The 20,406-nt window shown below is 56.8% G+C and overlaps 1 protein-coding gene across 1 annotated transcript; it reads right to left on the bottom strand.

Annotated features, from left to right (window-relative positions):
* Nucleotides 1-1,189: 1,189 nt before the first annotated feature.
* Nucleotides 1,190-16,678, bottom strand: P2RX2 (purinergic receptor P2X 2). Its single transcript, XM_038373542.2, has 12 exons — nt 16,382-16,678; nt 13,223-13,358; nt 12,173-12,244; nt 8,985-9,060; nt 8,731-8,827; nt 8,211-8,291; nt 7,079-7,217; nt 5,898-6,028; nt 5,691-5,781; nt 4,789-4,854; nt 4,635-4,712; nt 1,190-3,916 (listed from the first exon to the last, which is right to left on the bottom strand). The coding sequence occupies exons 1-12, from the start codon at nt 16,546-16,548 to the stop codon at nt 3,827-3,829; spliced, it is 1,224 nt and encodes a 407-aa protein (XP_038229470.2). The 5' UTR covers nt 16,549-16,678; the 3' UTR covers nt 1,190-3,826.
* Nucleotides 16,679-20,406: the final 3,728 nt, after the last annotated feature.

The raw sequence follows: 20,406 nt of genomic DNA, 5'->3' as shown, positions 1-20,406 counted from the left end.
ATGTTCCTACCCCTAACCCTTGCCCAATCCTGCAGGAGACTGGGGGGTCCAGCCCTGCTAGTGAAGCCAAGCTGCCAGCAGCCAGCCCTGGGTTCTGGCTGCCCCTGCCCGTGCCTTTGCCTCCCGGGTTGGAGCCAGAGGTCACAGTGGGAAGCTGCTAATGCACTGGGATTTGCCACAGAAACAGAAGAGCCAGAAAATGTGATTATGCTCAGAACCTCTCCCCCCCCCCACCCCCTCCCGCCGCTTGCTCTAATTCAATTACCTCCAAGTCTCTTTCTAATTGACTTAGCATGCTCGCCGGGCACTTAGCGGCACCAGCAGCCCATGCTGAGTGGTAGAGGGGGGAGATGCAAGTCAAAAGGAGGCACAGGGGTGTATCAGGCATGTGATTCCATCACAAGGAGAGATGTGACGGGAGCCCTGGCTCGGGGCTGTCTCAGGCGGCGGGCATCAGCTGGGGCAGCTGCAGTCGCTCTGATGGCTTTCCCCGCACTGTCTAGCTGGAGGCAGCGTCTTTCTGCAGTTCCTGTCCCAGGCTGGCAGGGTGGGCCCCATGCAGCAGGGTGAGGAACCTGAGAGCAGCCCACTGCATCACAACACGGGCTCGGGCTGCAGGCGGCTACCCTCACCTTCACCTTGGCCAGAGCAACAGCCGTGCACCAGGCTGGTTGTGGCGCTGTGGCCTCTGCACAATACGCCTGCAGCCCCTCCACAGCTCCCAGCAGCTGAGCTGAGCTAGGGGTAGCAATGGGGACAAGGCTAAGCAAACTGGCTCAGTGCTTGGCTGGGCCACACACCACAGCCACACTTCACAACTCGGTAGTGTAGATGGGCCTATAAACACCTGCCATGTTGCAGCCACACTGAGCAGAGAGTTCCCAGCACCCAGCTCACCTGCCCCATGGATGCTTTGAGAGCTCCATGAAGATGCAGTAGAAGCGAGCCGGGGAGGTTGCAGCACCTAGCCCAGTGGGGCCCTGATCTCTCTGGGGATCGGGACACTCAGGTAAAGGAAAGATCCCACCAGCATCATCCTGTATGGCCCCGCGGGTGTAGGGCTGGACACCAGCCCCTGGAAGGGACCTGGGGAGATGATGCAATGATCCAGAATCTGCCCCGCCCTCCCCCCCAGCCCACTCCCATGCCCCAGCATCACCATACTCCCAACCCACCCGCCTGCCTGGCATCTGGTCATGTGGCCTATGCCCTCCCCCCTCTCTCGGGGTACGGACCATGTGGGGCCTGCACTGTCATGCCTAGCACCTCTCTCTGGAGGACCTCCGGATTCTGGCAGCTACGTGCTCGCCCATGAGCCTGTCATGGCATGCGGCAGCGTTGCTAATAGACGCAGCTATCGCAGCCTTCCCCACAGTGCCCCCTGCTGGGAGAGGTTGGAGAGCCGGGACTGCCCCCTGCTCTGTCAGCCCTCCTGCCCTGCTCCTTACAGCCCCCTGCTGGGAGAGGGGTGGCCAGGCAAGGGAGCTGTGAACACTCCCCAGCCCCTTCTCCTGCCCCAGCCATCCAGCCCCCATGCAGAGACCGGCAGGACCTGGAGTAGGAGTCACTAGGCACGCCCCACAGCCAGCGTTCCCACCCCACTGCAGCCTAGTGCCGTTTCCTGAGCCACGCGGCTGGACCCTTCTCGCGGCAGCTGGGCACCATTCCAGCCAGTGCAAACGCCAGGAGATGCCAGGCTCATGGCTCCAAGTCACTCCCACTGCATTGGGCATTTCATCGGCACATGGTTCAGAGGGTTTCCCCTACATGGATGGCCAGGAGGTGAACAGCCAGCAAAGGCCGCTTGAATCAACAGTAGGCACCTGCGTGCAGGACCATGGGGGGCCGGAGGTAGGTCTGGAGCGGGGAGAGGGCAGTCCTTTTTCCCAGTTACAATGACACAAGAGGGCCAGTGGCAGGGTAACGTGACAACACAGCTGTCCCCAGGAAAGCAGCCAGCCAGAGGCCCACAGCGCCGGGAACCCAGCAAGCCGTGCAGCCTGCCTCGTGTGGGCAGCTCGTCACCCAGCTCACAGCATGCCAAGCAGCTTCGGAGTTAGCCCATCTGTACCTCGAGGCATTGTGCCCATCAGCCTCCTGGGAGCCTCTGCGCCTTCAGGGCCCGCTGGCGATGGCCCTGGTTCGCCTGGCTGGACCAGTAACACCGTGTGCCCGAGTTCATTTCCTAGCTGTTTGGTAAAGTGACAGGGCGATGGGGGAGAGGGCAAGCAGGCATGGTGGGACAGCCCCTTGTGCCAGCGTTACCAGACACCACCGGCTTGGCCAGCAAGGCCTTGGTGCCACCAGCCCTTGCCTGGCTGTGAACTCAACGCATCGGTGCAGTGCTTCCCTGGGGGCCGAGCCAGCCATTCTGCCCTGCCTGGGCAGGTCTCACTTCTCCAGCCATGCCAAGGCGCCAGCCCACCCTATGGCATAGCCGTGCTGCACAGTCAGGATGTACAAAGGGGACGGGCTCTCACCTCACAGCCCTCCTGATTACCACATGGGCCCCTGCCCCCAGCCACGCAGGGCCCATGGGACATCTCAGGGCCTAAGGTGAGCTCTGAGTGTGTCGGGGAGGGGGCTGGGCTGGTTCCTGTGTTTGTGTGACCCAGGCTATGCTCTCAAGCCCAGCTTTTCAGCAGTGACTAGTGATTTGGGGGCATCTCCGTTTTCAGGGGCTCAGCCTGAGCCGTTTTTCACAGGATGGGGGCCCAGCACTTCCTGGAAAATGAGGTGTCTCAAGCTGGGCTCCCCAAAACCTGAGGGCCCCCCCAGCATTCCTGAGCACTAAAATTAAATCTCTAGCCCTTATGATTGTGACAAAACCCTTCAAAATATGACCCAAGTGTCACTGATGCTGTGAGCTCTGCCGGAGTCTGCAGAGAGCCTGAAACAGCAGCTCTGAGAGGGGTGAATTGCTCTGGTCATCTCAATAGCGTTTTACCTCTGAAACCTAATGAAGACTAGTCAAATGTCAGTACCGTTCACTAAGTTGCTGTTGCTCAAAGCCAGCCAGAAGGATGAATGGTGATCACCCTATGAGGCACTGCCCTGTGAGTGGTGGCTTGTCTGACGTCATGAGTGGGCATGGCTGGGTTTGTGGGTGGCCCATAGGAGAGTGCTACCAGGTTTTACAGCCTCAATTCTATGGGGTGAGCAGACTCCAGCAGCTGCGGAGGAAGGGGAGCCTGGGGTGGGGCAGGGGGCTCCCTTAGGGGGAGAGTAGCAGGGAAGAGGTGATGTCCCGGGAAAGGACAGTGCCCATGTGCTTCCTGCTGGTTCTGTTCCCCCTCAGCACGTGGCACCCAGCGACCCCAGTGACTCCCGGGTCAGTGCGAGTTAAAGAGCCAGCTGGGCCAGGGGAGGCGGCTGTGGCCTGCGGACCAGGCTCTCTGCGGCTGGGCTCCTGGGGCCAACCTGTCGCCCCATCACAGCCCACTGGGCACATTCACTGCAGGAGGGGCTGGTGCTGGCAGAGCAGGGGGCGTAGAACGGGGCTGGTACCTGTCCCACGCTGCCCCCATGGTGGGTCACCTGGCACTCCAGCCTCCAGGGGATTTCAGCCTAGCGCTGGGTTCCTCTCTGGGCCAGGGCTCACTCACCCCCAGCCCTGCAGAGAGTTGCAGGGAAGGTCAGGCTCTCCAGGAACTCTGCTGCCCGTGGGGTGAAATTCGGACTGGGCTGGGGAGTCTCCTGGTCCTCACCCCTCCAGTCAGTACTTGGGGGCAGCCCAACTCAGTCTGCCCATTGGCCCTGCGTGTCCCCGCCAGGGGCTCCCCGCTCTCCAGTCCAGCTGCAGCAGCAGGTGGGGGGCAGTGGCAGCTCAGAGCTGGCCAGGGCCCTTGGGGTTGGCTGGCGAGGAGGCCTGGGTGGTGCAGGCGTTACCACTGCAGCCTGGCGCCGGGGTCATGTCCTGGCCAAACAGAGGAGAGATGGGGCAGTTAGTGCCTAGGCCTCGCTGCACGGCCCCACCCCAGGGCACAGGGCATGGAGAACAGCCAGGAGAAGGCCCATGGGGTGTTTCATCAGGCAGGCTGCTGTGCCCGGCTCCCGCAACGAACGCCCAGAGCCAGCAAGGGCAGGGAGAGCCCATCCGGCTTGGTCTCTGGGCACTGGCTTGCGAGATGCCATGCGGCTCCATCTGTGATGAGCAGAAACACAATGTGTGACAGCAGCTGCAGCGCAAGGGGGCTGGGGCGGGCAAGGCACCAGCCATCCCTGCCCGGCAGGGCTCATAGCCCCCTTCTCCAGGGTCTCCCCTTGAGGCCTGTGCTAATTTTACACTCTCACTCCAGTCTCCCCTGATGGCAAGGGTCCCTGTCGGGGGGTCTCTCGCTCTGCACGCGCAGGATCTCTGCTGGGCTTTAATTCAGCGTAGGGGGAGATGCCCCTGGGTACTCCCTCACTGCCCTCGAGCCTGGAGATGCCCAGTCACAGCGGAGGCGGTGGAGTCTAGTGGTGAGAGCAGGGTGCTGGGACTCCCGGGTCCTATTCCCTGCTTTGCCCTGCCTTGCTGTATGACATGGTGAGTCGCTTCCCCTGTGCCCATGGATGAGGGCACCTCCTGGCCTGGGGGAGGGAGAGCCCTGGCAGGAGCAGGGCAGGGTCAGAGCGAGGGGCCGGGACGGTACCTGATCGAATTTCCGGGCACTGTACATCTCATTCTTGTTCAGGAAGGTCAGTAAGATCCAGTCGCAGAGGAATGAGCCCTGTGGGGCAGGAGAGCTGGGTTAGTGCCCGAGGGAGCCCGTGCCAAGCACCTGGTCACAGCATGCACATACTCACCACTCCCACTGAGGTCAGTGCCGTGGCCAGGTTAATGATGGTGGGGATCAGGCTGAACTTCCCTGCCTAGGCAGAAAAACAGAGCTGTCAGCACCGCGTTCCTCAGCCCCTGCCACCCGCTCCCCGCGGCTTAGGGTTGACAGCTTTGTAATACAGCATATAAAAACCTGGCACTCCTCACTGCCTCTACCCCGTCCCTTCCCCCTGGGCCCTGCCCCTCCTTGTCCCCCCCATGCCCCTTCCCTACCCCTTCCTCCTGAGGCCCCACCCCAGTTTGCTTCTCTTTTCCCCTCCCACTGTCACTGGCTGCTCTTCCCCGCTCCCCCATCCCTGCATGGCTGGGGAGGGACTCGTCTGCAGAGCCGGGACTGGGAGCTGCAGCTGCCCAATGCTGGTAGGAGGCAGCCCCAGCGATGACCTGGCTCCTCTCCACCTCCCTCACCTGCAGTAACCGGACTTTGGGTGTCCAGTCAGTAGATCTGACTGGACACCATCAGGTCCCCTACCAGACATCTGGCCACCCTACTTGTGAATGTCAGCAACTTGGCCCAGCCTGGCATCACAGGGTCCCTGCAGTGCCAGACCCAGTGCGGAGGAAGGGGGCGCTGGGCAGGGTCCCTGCAGAGCCAGGCCCAGTGCAGAGGAAGGGGGCACTGGGCAGGGTCCCACAGTGCTAAGCCCAGTGTGGGGGAGGGGGCACTGGGCAGGATCGCTGCGGAGCCAGGCCCAGTGCGGAAGAAGGGGGCGCTGGGCAGGGTCCCGCAGTGCCAGGCCCAGTGCAGAGGAAGGGGGCGCTGGGCAGGTCCCACAGTGCTAGTGCAGGGGAGGGGGCGCTGGGAAGGGTCCCTGCAGAGCCAGACCCAGTGCAGGGGAGGGGGTCCTGGGCAGAGTTCTCTTCTCACCTGGCCATGCACAATAACGTCAATGCGGATCCCATAGGCCTTGATCAGGCTCCGCATGTTCGTCCCATTGCAGTTGTAATATTTGGCAAACCTGTGCAGGAGAGAGCGGGGATGAGGGGCAGTCAGAGCTGAGTGGCCAGGCCCAAGAGCAGGGGTGTTGCAGGGCCCTGGGGGTCACCGCCCCAGAGGAGCAGGGGAACAGGTCACCTGTAATTGTAGCCAGAAGACACCGGAATCCTCTTGGGGTCCAGCCTGTGGAAGGAATAGCTGGGGTTGCACGCGGAGTCGGGCAGGTCCAGGTTACAGTTCCAGTTTATGATCACCCCGATAACGCCACCCTGCAGGAGACAGAGAGAAGGGCAGGATCAACACAGCTCTAGCAGGACCTCCATCCGCTCTGGGCAGCACCTGGGGTCCTGACTTCCAATCCATTGCCCCCTCCCACCCCCCCAGACCTGCTTGCATCTCAGAGCTTCCCTCTCTGCTCCCCGTATCTCCCTGCTGCCCCTCCAGCCAGACGCTTTCCCTCCTGCTCGTCCGGCAGGGCCCACCCAGCGCCGGAGGGCAGCCGCCGGGCTCTGGGAGCTGCCTGCCAGCCTAGCTCAACCCAGCGCCCGGCAGGCTCGGAAGCGCGAAGGAGCTGGATATCCAGACCCAGGGGGCGTGTGTGGAGGGGTCTCAGAAAGCGAGCGTGTGGCTCTGGCGTCAGAGGGGACCCAGCGGCTGACCTCTGCCCAGTAGGGGGCATCCCGAGAAGAGAGGCCAGGATGGCGCAAGGCTCTGGGGAGTGGCAGAGGATGGCCAGAGGGCCAAAGGGCATTCACCTGCCAGGTCCTCCTGCAGCAGCTGGTGCCCCCGCAGGCACCCGGGCAGTGCTGGGCGCAGGGCAGTCATGGATTGAGCGACATGCAGGCTCCGCACAGAGCTGCCTGCAGGCCTGTGCTGTCTGTCTGACGGCTTCCCAGCAGCCCGTCACAGGGTCTCTGCCGGCCAGGAACTTCCTGCCACGGCACTGGCTCGAGTCCCCCTGACCCTGAACACTCCTGTGCAGGAGGCTAGAGGAGCAGCAGGATGGAGGGAGGGAGAGCTCAGTGGTTTGAGCATTGGCTGCTAAACCCAGGGTTGTGAGTTCAATCCTTGAGGGGGCTATTTAGGGGATCGGGGCAAAAATTGGAGACTGGTCCTGCTTTGAGCAGGGGGTGGGACTAAATGACCTCCTGAGGTCCCCTCCAACCTGATATTCTATGGGCCTGAGCTAGAGCCTTCCTTTAGGGGAGACCCGAGAACCATGTGCCTAAGAGAACCCAGCCCAACCAGAGACCCTGCCGCGGCCACACCTGGCCAGAGCCTGTCACCAGGTGAGGGTCCCCCCTCCCCTCACAGCGTACCTGTTCGGCCAGCGCGGTGAAGTTCTCTCCTGCCTGCTCCACAATGGAGCCCAGGCGGAAGATGGGGCAGTACAGGTCAGTGGTCTCGTTGAAGGTGCAGTCTTTGAGGTAGCCGTTCTTAGCGTCCTTCACGTTCCCTCTGAGGAGACATGCCGAGAGCTGATAAGTATCTCACCCGCCGTGTACATGAACAAACCCAGACCCCCATGGGACCCACAGCTGCCAATACCTGTGCACACGCACAAACACAGGGTTGCTAACTTTCTAATTGCTGAAAACCGAACACCCTTGCCCCACCCCATGGCCCACCTCTTCCCCTGAGGCCCCTCCCTCACTTACTGCTCTCCCCCCTTCCTCCTTCGCTTGTTCTCCCCCTCCCCCTCCTTGCTCACTCCCCCCTCTCCCAGGACTCACCTGCTGCCTGCAGAGCCAGGCTGGGAGGAGCTGATGTGGAGCCTGCCCAATCGGGGCACTGCGAGGCAGGGGGAGGACAGGATTCCCCCCACTCCGGTGGCCAGCGCCAGCACCTACCACTCTGCCGGAGAGGCTGGAGCTGGGTTCTCTCACTCAGCAGTTGAGAAGAGAGCAGCTCCTCCAGGCTCCAACCGCAGCTGCTGCTCTAACTGCAGGTAACCACACTTTTAGCATCCAATCAGCTGTGCTGACTCGACACTGCCAGGTTCCCTTTTCGACCGGACATTGCGGTCAAAAACTGGCCACCTGGCAACCCTAAAATACACCCCTATGCAGGTGCACTAACACAGAGATACAGAGCCATTTGCACACACACACTCACCCCTATGCACACATCCCCCCACAGCCATGCTCATCTCTAGCATGTGCCGGTCTGGGGTGCTCTGGCCCAACCACAATGGCAGCGATGGTCAACCTGGCATCATTCAGCCAGCTGACCATGCCCTGCAGACACAAACCACACACCTCTTCACACACACCCAGAGCAGCACCCAGGCAATGTCTCCCCCCCGGTGCCCATGTGCCAGTGTTCTTGTTCCCTCCTCCCTGTCCCGGCTCTGTTCCTGACCGGCACAGCCTGTTATCTCTCCCCCGAGGGGGGCAGTTGGTGTGAGACCATGGGGGGCACAGCCACTCGCTGGTCACTGCTGAGCCATACTTGGAGAATCTGAAGCGGGGGAAGTGGATGTTGTTCTTGATCAGGACGGTGAACTGCGCAGCCATCTTCCCCAGGGACTCACTGGCGAGGCCAGAAACAAGTGTCAGCTCTTCACTGGGCAGGGAGTTCCTCCTCCCCCAAGCCCCAGGCATCATCCTCCCCACCCCCACAAGTGACAGCCCCCACCCACAGCCAAAACCCCAACGCCCCAAAGCACGTGGGGGTCCCTTCTTCACCATGAGGGTGCTGTATCTCCCCCACTGTTGACACCCCTCTTTCCTGGTGCTAACTCACCCCTGATGAGAAGAGGGGTCCTGCCTCTCCCCAGGCTAGCACCCCATCCCTGCCCAGCCCCGTCTCCCTCTGAGGTGTCCCATTGGAGCTGGGTGCTGGGGTGAGGGCTAGGTGGCATCCCAGGGCAGGAGAAGGGTTGAGGGGCTCCCAGCTGTGCCTCCTTCCCAGAGGCCATGAACATCCCCGTCTGTAGGTCCCCCTGCACTCCCAGCAGCCCCCTCTCTACCTGACCGTGTGTCCGTCTTCCACTGGACACCAGGCGGAGACCTCACAGGTCTTCCCCGGCCCATTGTAATAGGGGACGCAGCGCCCCGTCCTCTCTCCTGTGGGGACAGACAGATGGACTGAGAGCGGGCCCCCCCGGGGGGTGGCAGGCCCCGCCCTCCCTCTGGCTCTGTGGCAGCTGAATGCCAGTGTCCAACTGGCCCTGACCCGTGCCCACACTGCCATCCCAGCTGCCAGCCAGCACTGTTCACTCACCGTTCCCCAGCATGTCCATCTCCCCAGCCACACAGTCGCTGTCAGAGCTGCAGGCAGCGTCAGGGACCTCCAGGCTCTGCAGGGGCAGAAACCAAGGTGTCACCAGGAGAGGGGAGTGTGACGCTCTGTACCTCAGGGGAACACCCAGCACCCCCACGTTCATCCTTGTAGAATGATTGTGTGGTATCCAATGCAAAATTTGTCATGTCGGGTGTCTTCGGAAGGCTCATGATGCACTGAATATGGTTGTTCTAGTGATGTTATAGTAATTGTTACAGTAATGTTATAGTAAGGTTATAGGTTATAATTTCATGTATATAGTTATGAGGCTAAAAATGTGTCCTCATGGCATAAAGCAAGCCCAGACAAAAACTCTCCAAGAGCAGAGTGGCAGTTCACACCTCAACAGGGCATGGATGGGACAAACCCAGCCCAGCCTCACAGGAACAATGGACACCAGCTTAGGAAGCAACAAAAGAATCTGTTAGACTCTCGAGGGAAAAAGAAAACGAGAACTTGTGGCACCTTAGAGACTAACAAATTTATTTGAGCATAAGCTTACATGAGCTACAGCTCACTTCATCGGATGCATCCGATGCATGATGCAGCCGATGAAGTGAGCTGTAGCTCACGAAAGCTTATGCTTAAATAAATTTGTTAGTCTCTAAGGTGCCACAAGTACTCCTTTTCTTTTTGCGAATACAGACTAACACGGCTGCTACTCTGAAAACTCTCGAGGGAGTCACCCCTCTTCCTTTGGGCAGTTTGGGACTGTGATGAGGTAATAATGCTCACCTGACTCTGAAGGAGGTGGGGGGGCAAAGCCATGAAGGAAGAAAGGACATGATAAAAGGGAGAGACATTTGCCATGCTCTTTCTCTTCCACCTACATCTACAGACACCACCACCACCAAGCGACTGAAGCACCGATCAAAGGGGAGAGCCTGGCTGAAGAGCATCTAGCCAGCCTGTGGTGAGAAGAATCTAAGTTTTTAAGGACATTGAAAGTGTTAAGATCAGCTTAGAATGCATTTTGCTTTTATTTCATTTGACCAAATCTGACTTGTTATGTTTTGTCTTATAATCACTTAAATCTATGTTTATAGTTAATAGATCTGTTTGTTTATTCTACCTGAAACAGCACATTTGGTTTGCAGTGTGTCAGAGACTCCCCTTGGGAGAACAAGCCTGGTACATATCAATTTCTTCGTCAAATTGACAAACCCCTATATAAGCTTGCTGCGTCCAGTGGGTATAACTGGACACTGCAAGATGGAGGTTCCCAGGGTTGTGTCTGGGACTGGAGATATTGGCTAGTGTCATTCGCTTGCAAGCAGCTGGGAGCAGCTGACATGACAGAGGCTGTGCGTGAACAGCCCAGGAGTGGGGTTCTCACAGCAGAGCAGGGTAAGCCTGGCTCCCAGAGTCAAGGATCGGGGTGGCCTAGCAGATCACTGGTCCAGATAACACCAGAGGGGAACATCACAGGAAGGGACTTCTGGGGCCCTGCAAAGAGGGCAGAGCTGTGGGAGGGGAACGATGGGACTGAGCCAGTCCCCCTACCCAGCACCCTTCCTCTCACCCCCTGGGTCAGCCTGGGATGCCCCTCGCGTTGGGTGACCTCTGCCCCTGCACTCTCTATTATGCCAGCAGCAGGGAGCTGAGCAAGATCAGCCCAGACCCAGGTGTGGAAATGGGGCAAAGCCAAGCAGGACACCTGGGTGAAGGGACCCAAAGAGGCCAAGTTCTGGCTGAATGACACACCACAGCTCCCACCCCTGCAACTGGCATTGCTCCCTCTCCCAGCCTGGGGGTTGGCCTAGGTACCACACCAGCCACTGTGCTCCTGCTTGTCAATCACCCCTGGCCTGGAGGGAGGGGTGGGCAGGGCCAGGCAGGCAGCAATCCCTGCCTTTGTCTGCACTAGGTGCCCTCAAAGCAAGTTAAAAAAGTCTGGATTGGATGAATGGACTAGAAGATGGATAGAAAGCTGGCTAGATTGTCGGGCTCAACGGGTAGTGATCAATGGCTCAATGTCTAGTTGGCAGCCAATATCAAGCGGAGTGCCCCTGGGGCCGGTTTTGTTCAACATCTTTATTAATGATCTGGATGATGGGATTAATTGCATCCTCAGCAAGTTTGCAGATGACACTAAGATGCGGGGAGAGGTATATACACTGGAGGGTAGGGATAGGGTCCAGAGTGACCTAGACAAATTGGAGGATTGGGCCAAAAGAAATCTGATGAGGTTCAACAAGGACAAGTGCAGAGTCCTACGCTTAGGATGGAAGAATCCCATGCACCGCTACAGGCTGGGGACCAACTGGTTAAGCAGCAGTTCTGCAGAAAAGGACCTGGGGATTACAGTGGACGAGAAGCTGGATATGAGTCAGCAGTGTGCCCTTGTTGCCAAGAAGGCCAACGGCATATTTGGGCTGTATTAGTAGGAGCATGGCCAGCAGATTGAGGGAAGTAATTATTCCCCTCTATTCAACACTGGTGAGGGCACATCTGGAGTACTGTGTCCAGTTTTGGGTCCCCCACTACAGAAGGGAAGTGGACAAATTGAAAAAGTCCAGTGGAGGGCAATGAAAATGATTAGGGGGCTGGGGCTCATGACTTACAAGGAGAGGCTGAGGGAACTGGGATTGTTTAGTCTGCAGAAGAGAAGAGTGAGGGGGGATTTGATAGCAGCCTTCAACTACCTGAAAGGGGATTCCAAAGAGGATGGAGCTTGGCTGTTCTCAGTGGTTGCAGATGACAGAACAAGGAGTAATGGTCTCAAGCTAGGTTGGATATTAGGAAACACTATTTCACTAGGTGGGTGGTGAAACACTGGAATGGGTTACCTAGGGAGGTGGTGTAATCTCCTTCCTTAGAGGTTTTTTAGGTCAGGCTTGACAAAGCCCTGGCTGGGATGATTTAGTTGGGGATTGGTCCTGCTTTGAGCCGGGGATGGGACTAGGTGACTTCCTGAGGTCCCTTCCAACCCTGATATTCTATGATTCTATGAAAGTGCTGCCCATGGGAAGGTGGGTCTGGGGCTGTCATGGGCCAGCTGAAAACGTGCCCCAGTCCCCCATACCCAGCCTCCTTCCTCTGCATCATTTCGCTGCTCCCAGCCAGCCAGACCCCCTGCCTCCATCCCCCACCCATGCCCTCCACCCAGCCCCGTCTGCCTTTCTCACCTCCGGGCAGGTCTCCAGAGTCTGGGAGTGGGTGACTTCCACCCGGGTGATGATGCTGAACACGCTGCCGCCCTGCAGAGCCGACAGGGAGAGAGAGACGTTTTCCATGGAGCCCCCCCACCCGTTTCCCCACAAGCCCTCACTGGGGTGCCCTGCTGGATCTGGAATGAGTGAGATCGCTGGAGAAAGCCCTGAGGCACTGGAGGGCATCTGCCTGGCCAGCCTCAGCCAGCAAGAAAGCAACCAGCTGCCTCTCCTTACTTCAAAGCGAGGGAGGGCTCATAAATCCTGCCCCCCACCTGGGCCAGTCCCTTCACCACTTCCCTTCCAGGAGCCACGCTGGGCTGGCCCCATGGCACACTGTTCTAGGGGCTCGCGGGGGCTCGCTGGGAGTGGGAAGGGCTCCCTATGGCGACCAGGCAAGTCAGCGCACACATGGGGATCGGCGCAGCGCAGGGAGCCCTGGGGGTGCAATGGTGCGGGGGTTGCAGGGACGGGCTCTCTGTGCAGGCTCCAGCTCCGTGCAGGGCTCACTGGGGCCCTGGGGAAGCTGGTCATATGTCAGCAATGCACTGTTATTAGCACTGGCACACAGCATTGGCACAGCCAGCATTAGCGAGGTGTCCCGCCTGTCTGGGGGCTGTCACAGTCTGGTTGCTTCCAGGGGGACCTGGCATCAGGCAGGAGCTATTACAGCCTGTGTGGGAGTGGGCGAGGCTGTGGGGGAGGGGCAGTGTCAAGGCTCCATGGGAAGGAGTGGGGGAGGGGCAGTGCTTTGGCTTCCCAGAGGGGAGTGGGGGGGCCACATCAAAGCCTTGTGGGGTGCATGGGGGAGGGGCAGCGTCACAGCCTTGCCTCGCGGGAGGAGGGGGGGGGTCGTGTCAGGGCCTCACAGAAAGGGGGGCAGATCACAGCCTTGCGGGGCATGGAGGGGGCAGCGTCACAGCCTTGCCCGGGAGGGGGGGGGGCGGGTGGTAGTGTCAGGGCCTCGCAGAAGGGGGGGCAGATGACAGCCTTTCAGGGCATGGGGGGGTAGCGTCTCAGCCTCACCTCGGCAGGTTTGACGTACTCCTCCACGTCCCAGACCTTGTTGTGCGAGCGGGTGACGCCCTTGACCTTGGTGACCACGGAGCTCTCAGGGCCCGTCTCGCTCTCCTGGTAACCCTTCTGGATGATGAACACGTACCTGGGGGGGCGGGGGAGCCATCAGAGCCATACATCCCCAGCAGCTGGGGGTGCGGCGGGTGGGGGGAGGGACGAATCCCCCCACCTCTGCCTGCCCTATGGCTGGGGAATCCAAAACACAAGGGCTTCTCCCCCTCCCCTGCAACATGCCAACCCCCATGGTCCCTGCACCGCTGCATTATCCACTCGCCGGCCCTAAGACTTGTTGGTGCCGGGCAGCTCCTGGGAGCCAGCCCCTTCCCATCACAGGTCCCGGCCCACACCAAGGGCGTTGGGGGCCTGGGAGCACCAGGAAGTAGCAGGCAGAGACAGGAGGCCAGTAGAAGCCAGTCAGGAGGCCGAGAGAACTTGGGGAGAAGGGGAGCATGGATGGCTGTGTGGGGAGCAGTGATGAGCTTAGGGAGAGCGGGGCAGAGAGAAGCCAGGAGAGTGGGTGGCTGGGGACTCCGGGGAGCTGGTCTGTTGGTGTTGGGGGATCCTGCACACACCCACCAGGGCTCATCCGTATGGGTGAGGCTCATGCATGTGGCAGGTCTGTCTCCATGGCCTGCAGGGCAGGTGAAATCCCTGGTCTTTGCAGAAAGACCCTCTAGCCTAGGGCGAGGAGCTGGCCTGCAAGCCAGGAGACCACGACTCTAGCCTCGGCTATTTACTAACTGCTGTTAGTGCTTCTGGGACCTTCATAACCCTCATTATTAACCAAGCCCTCATGCACCGACCTTGCCACTCGCCCACATCACAGCTCCAGGGAGTGAAAGGCGCAACATCACATCAGGTATGGACAAAACCCAGGTCTCGCTAAGACGGGGGAAAGTCTCACCCCTTTGCCACAGTACCTTACAGAAGGAATGTGCCAATTTATGTGCTTGATTGGGCTGTGTGTAATCGTTGGCCCTGGGATTCTTACTTTGGGCACTACAAACCAGTATGAGAGCCTTGTAACTACCCTGCCCATCCCATATTGCTAAATGGGTGGAGGGGCCTGGCTGGATCCTACCTAGCTGGGAGGGGGTCCCGGAGGGGTCCTGGCATGGAAAAGGAATCCCAGCACAGGATCTTTGGGGCCAGGGACAGCTCCAGGAACTAGGCCAGGGCAGGGATTCACACTGTAAACACCTCCAGACAGGTGTGGCCTGCATTTGACTGACCCAGGGCCTGGAACTTTTCATAGATTCCCAGGCCAGATGGGACCATATGGCACCGACTGAGAGACGCTGCATGAATCTGCTCCTAGAGCCAGGAAAAGGATCCTGGAATCCCGCTACCGACCACCTCTCAAATAGCAGGTGTGTTGGGTCCCCCTCAGGCCCTGGGCTATTGGTTGCATTCAGTAGCTGACTAGACAGCAAGCATCATTCTGGGCAGTGTAATAGTTAGTGCTTCTTGAGGCTGGGATGTCTCAAGGCCCTGCTAGTGAAGCCTTTTGCCTGCAGGTCACCAGGAATCCTGGCTCGCTCAACCAGGGTTCAGACTTATTTCCAGCTAACAGATGCTGGGTGGTGCCTCTCAGAGCGGTGGTGGATGAGTCTCTGTTCCAGATCCCCCGTCACACACTCCCAGCCGTGCTTTGCGCTGGTGAGCAGACTCGGCAGAGAGGCTGAGAAGTGCACTGGTCATGGGCTGAACTATGCACGAGGCAATCGTTTCCAGATCAGCTGGGTGGTGTGTGCGACTGTCCTACTGGGAGATCTCATTCACCAGCATGTGCGCGTGTGACATGGGGGGTGGGAAAGAGGAGAGCGACTGGGTGTGGGGAAGGAGAGTGCATGGGATGGGAGAGCTTTTAGTGGAAAGGGAAGTGAGGATGAGCAGAGTACAGAGAGAGTGGGACTGAGGGATGTGAGAGAGAGGAAGGGTCTGGGACAAAAAGAGGGAGAAGAAAAGAGACTGGAAAGTTAAAGGAGGGAGGAAGAGACCACAACATAGACAGGACAGTAGGAGAAAATGACTATTAAACAATATAGAAAAAGGAGATTGAGGGCACTGGAGTGTGAGAGACAGAGCAGAGCAAAGAAAAGAGGGGAAAAGGAAAAAGAACAAATCGTTTTACTACATTTTTACTAGAGTCAGACAATATGTTTTTGGCAAAAAACCCCAAACCTATGCACGTTTTTATTTGAGTCGCAATTCCCCCGGGGGAGCAGGGCTATGAAAACCAAAAAACGTTTGGTGAAAAGCTTTGCTTTTTGGTAAAAATGCTCAGTTTTTTATTTTCCAAAGGCAAAAAAAAGGTTTTGATTTTCCCAAAACTGATTTGTTTTTTATGAGAAATTATTTTTGAAAACTGTACATTTTTATCAAAAATGTTTTGATCAAATGGAAAATGTTTCTGGTTTGGATTGTCATTGAGAGGAAGAAAACAAAACATGCTAATGGGAAACTAAAACCCCCAAAGTCTCCTGCAAACCATAATTGCCTTTTATTCACCAGCTCTCATATTTCTGGAGTCTGAAAGGGTAGGTGCAAAGTGATGCAAGATTTAATCACATTGAAAAGGGCTGGTGCCAGCAATGTGCCCAGGCCAGACTGGCTACACTGCCCCTGCTGCCTTGTCTCTTCTGTGTTGAATAAAACACTCCCTGTTGCCCCCCCCCCCCCCCCGACACACACACACTCTTTTTCTCTGGTTGCACCTATGTGGCGCACCCAGCTAACAAAGTACCCGCTGCAGGACCCTGTCCTAATCCCAGACTCCCCAATTCCATTGTGGGGCCAGCAGGACGCTCATGGTAGTGGAGCTGGACAGAACCTGGCGTCCACTCCCTCCTGCATCTAACCCCACTCTGCCCCTTTCTCGCTATGGGGCAAACTGATGCCTCAGTGGCACAGAAAAGGGTTGAACTGCAACCCTTGGGCCAGATCCTTCTCTGGTGTAAATCAGAAATGGCTCCAATGCAGCAGAGGATCCAGCCCCCCATTCGGTTCTCTGTGCAGGTGCTGAGGCTGGCGTTCCTCTGCCTGCCCCCTCAGCTCTCCCCACCCCATCTCTCCCAGACCCACACGCTGGCTCAGTCAGGGACCTACCAGATGAAGTAGAGCAGGATCAGCAGCTGCACCCCCCTGTACATGATGCCGAGGTTGCGGTTCTTCACCACGATCACTTTGGGGGTCTCGTAGTTCCAGAACTCCCGGACACATCGCCGGCAGCCCACGACAGCCCACGGCAGCCGCCTCGCCGGGGGCGCCTCCATCCGCAGGGGGAGGATCTAGGGAAGCCTCTGGGCTGAGATGGGATCTCCACTCCCTTTCCTTATACTGGGAGAACTGGGACGGTCCCAGTCCTACAGCAGCAACAGCCTCTCTGTATTGGTTTATTCTGGATCTCCACGGCTCCTGCCCGCTCTGAAGCTGCCGTTATACTGGTTTATGCTGGGATCTCCTTTCTCACCGTCTGCAGATTCATGGTCTGAGCCTCACTGACGGTAGCAGCACCACCCATCCCCTGCCTCTCTCTGATGAGGGCACGGTATGGACTGGGCATCCTCAGCTCCAGGCCAGGCAGCTGGACTAAAGGCGTCAATCCCCTGGAGTGCCCGCAGCTGCCCATCTCTGCTGCACTGATGCCCCCTGGTGGCCAGAGTAGATATTCCTGCTCCACACAAACTGCAGGTTTCAGAGTAGCAGCCGTGTTAGTCTGTATCCGCAAAAAGAACAGGAGGACTTGTGGCACCTTAGAGACTAACAAATTTATTTGAGGATAAGCTTTCGTGAGCTACAGCTCACTTCATCGGATGAATAGAATGGAACATAGAGAAAGAAGATATAGCTACACATACAGAGAACATGAAAAGGTGGAGTAAGAGGATTAAGATAAGTTTAAGAAGGAGAAAAAAACTTTTGTAGGAATAATCAAGATGGCCCATTTCAGACAGTTGACAAGAAGGTGTAAGGATACTTAACATGGGGAAAAAGAAAAGGAGTACTTGTGGCACCTTAGAGACTAACAAATTTATTAGAGCATAAGCTTTCGTGAGCTACGCTATATGCTCTAATAAATTTGTTAGTCTCTAAGGTGCCACAAGTACTCCTTTTCTTTTTGCGAATACAGACTAACACGGCTGCTACTCTGAAACCTGTTAACATGGGGAAATAGAGTCAATATGTGTAATGACCCAGCCACTCCCACTCTCTATTCAAACCCAAGTTAATGGTATCTAGTTTGCATATTAATTCAAGCTCAACAGTTTCTTGTTGGAGTCTGTTATTGAAGCTTTTCTGTTGCCAAATTGCCACCTTTAAATCTGTTACTGAGTGGACAGAGAGGTCGAAGTGTTCTCCTACCAGTTTTTGAATGTTAGGATTCCTGATGTCAGATTTGTGTCCATTAATTCTTTTGCATAGAGACTGCTCCATCATCGCCAATCCTGGAAGAGGAGTGGAAGAAAGCTCGGCTTGTGGCCGACCCAGGTAAGTATAGGCCAGTCAGCTTGACATTGATCCCAGTAAGGATAATGGAGCAGCTGTGATGGGACTCAATTAATAAAGAATTAAAGGAGGAGAATGTAATTAATGGCACTCAACATGGGCAAATGGAAAATAGAGCCTGTCAAACTAACTTGATGGCATTTTTAGATGATATGACACTTTTGGTTGGTAAAGGTGATAGGGTTGATTTAAAACACTCAGACTTCGGTCAGGCATTTGATTCAGTACCACAAGATATTTTGAGTCTAAAACTAGAACAAGAGAAAATCAGCATGCCATACGTTAAATGGATTAAACACTGCGGGAATGAGAGATTTCAAAATGTCATTTGAACCGGGGAATCATCACTGAGGGGGGGTGTTTCTAGTGGGATCCCAGAGGGATTGATTCTTGGCCTTATGCTATTCCACATTTTTATCAATGACCTGGAAGAAAGCATAAAATCATCACTGAGGATGTTTGCAGATGACAAGGCTAACAGAGTGGTAAATAACAAAGAGGACAAGTCACCGATACAGAGCAATATGGATTGCTTGGTATGTTGGGTGGAAACAAACAATATCTGTTTTAATACTTCTAACAACTAGGAATGCAGAGCATACTTACAGATGGGGGACTTTAACTTGGGGGATAATCAGCTGAACAGTGCTCCCCTGTGGGCAAAAGGGCCAATGTGATCCTGGGATGTATAAACGGGGAATCTCGAGTAGGAGCAGAAAGGTTATGTTATCTCTGTATTTAACACTGGTGCAACCACTACTGGAATGCTGTGTCCAGTCTTGGAGTTTACAATTCATGAAGAGAGCTGATAAAGTGGAGAGGGTTCAGAGGAGAGCCAGAAGAATGATCAAGGGCTTGGAAAACCTGCCTTATAGTGATAGACTCAAAGCACTCAATCTATTTGGCTTATCAAAGACAAGTTTAAGGGCTGATTTGATCACAGTCTAGCAGTACCTACATGGGAAGCAGAAATTCGATACCAGAAGGCCCTTCACTCTTGCAGGCAAAGGTAGAACAAGATCCGATGGCTGGAAGTTGCAGCTAGAAAAATACAGGCTAGAAATAACGCATCGTTGGTAACATCGAGGAGGGTAATTAACCATTGGAACAATTTACCCAAATCAGGGTGGAGTCTCCATCACTGGCCATTTTTAAATGAAGATGGAATTTTTTTTAAACATCCGTTCTAGCCCAAGCACAGCTATTGGACTTGATGCAGGAATTTATTTTAGGGCAGGGTTCTGGCCTGTGCAATGCAACAGGTCAGACCAGATGGTCACAATAGTCCCTGTTGCCTTGGAATCTATGACTCCCCAACAGGATCCGGCCCTTGGGTTCGGAATTTTTCCCCTTCAAAGTTTGCTCTGTAGGGGGATTACAGGGGGCACTTGGCAGCACTCCAGGGGCTCCGCGAGTGGCATTTGCCCTCGGAGCTTTCAGGGCTCCAGGACTTAACAGGCCCGGCACGAGGTTACGCGTTTCTACAAAGCTTTAGTTTAGTTTAGTTTGTTGTCTTTCATACAAACTGCTCCACAAAACCTTACCCAAGTGGGATACTAAATGGAATGCTAGTGTGATGCAGAGGCTGCCATGCAAAGGGTTAACGTCCCAGCGTCAGGTCCCAGCGGTAACAGTCATGGCCCAGAGCAGTGGTCCCCAAACTTTTTACTTTGTTCCCTCCACTACCCCTGTCCACGCCCCAAGCCCCCCCAGAGCTAGGAGCAGGGCTGTGGCTCCGGGAAGGGGGAACACAGACAGAGGTAAGGGGGCTGAGGCTGGGGCCACAGCTGGGAGTGGGGGCAGGGGCCGGGCCAGGAGCACAGCTGAGGCCAGGGGCCAAGGCTGGCAGCCGGGGTTCCGAGTGTGGGGTCAGCAGCTGGGACCTCTGATTCGGGGCCAGCAACAGAGCCCCAGACTTGGGCCTCACAGCCAGGACCAGCAGCCTGGTCTCCACGTGCTGCCCCCTTCCCGAGCGCCAACTCCACAGCTCCCATTGGCCACAGTTCCCAGCCAATGGGAGCTGCGGGGGCGGTGCCTGCAGACAGAGGCAGCACGGGGACCCCCCTGTCCCCCACAGGGGCCACGGGGACATGCCGGCTGCTTCTGGGAGTGGTGTGGGGCCGGGGAAGGCAGGGAGCCTGCCTTAGCCCCTCTGTGCGGCTGACCAGGAGCTGCCCGATGTAAGCACCACCCAGCTGGAGCCCGCACCCCTCTTCCCCTGATGCACCCCAACTCCCTGACCCAGCTCGGAGTCCCCTCCTGCAGCCAAACTCCCTCCCAAAGCCTGCACACCTCATCCTAGGGTGACCAGATGTCCCAATTTTATAGAGATGGTCCTGATATTCAGGGCTTTTTGTTATATTAGCACCTATTACCCCCCACCCTCAGTTCCAATTTTTCACACTTTCTATCTGGTCACACTACCTTACCCCCTCCCTCACCCCAACCCCCTGCCCCAGCCCAGAGCCCCCTCCTGCACCCAAACTGCCTCCCAGAGCTCAAACCCCTCACCCCAATCCCCTGCCCCAGTTCGGAGCCCCCTCCTGCACCCAAACTCCATCCCAGAACTCACAACCCTCACCCCCTCCCACACCCCAATTCCCTGCCCCAGCCCGGAGCCCCCT

This window comes from Dermochelys coriacea, chromosome 15 (assembly GCF_009764565.3).
Source record: "Dermochelys coriacea isolate rDerCor1 chromosome 15, rDerCor1.pri.v4, whole genome shotgun sequence".
NCBI lineage: Eukaryota > Metazoa > Chordata > Testudines > Dermochelyidae > Dermochelys > Dermochelys coriacea.
The sequence above is the reverse complement of the archived record's forward strand: the minus strand, read 5'-3'. Positions and strand labels throughout refer to the sequence as shown.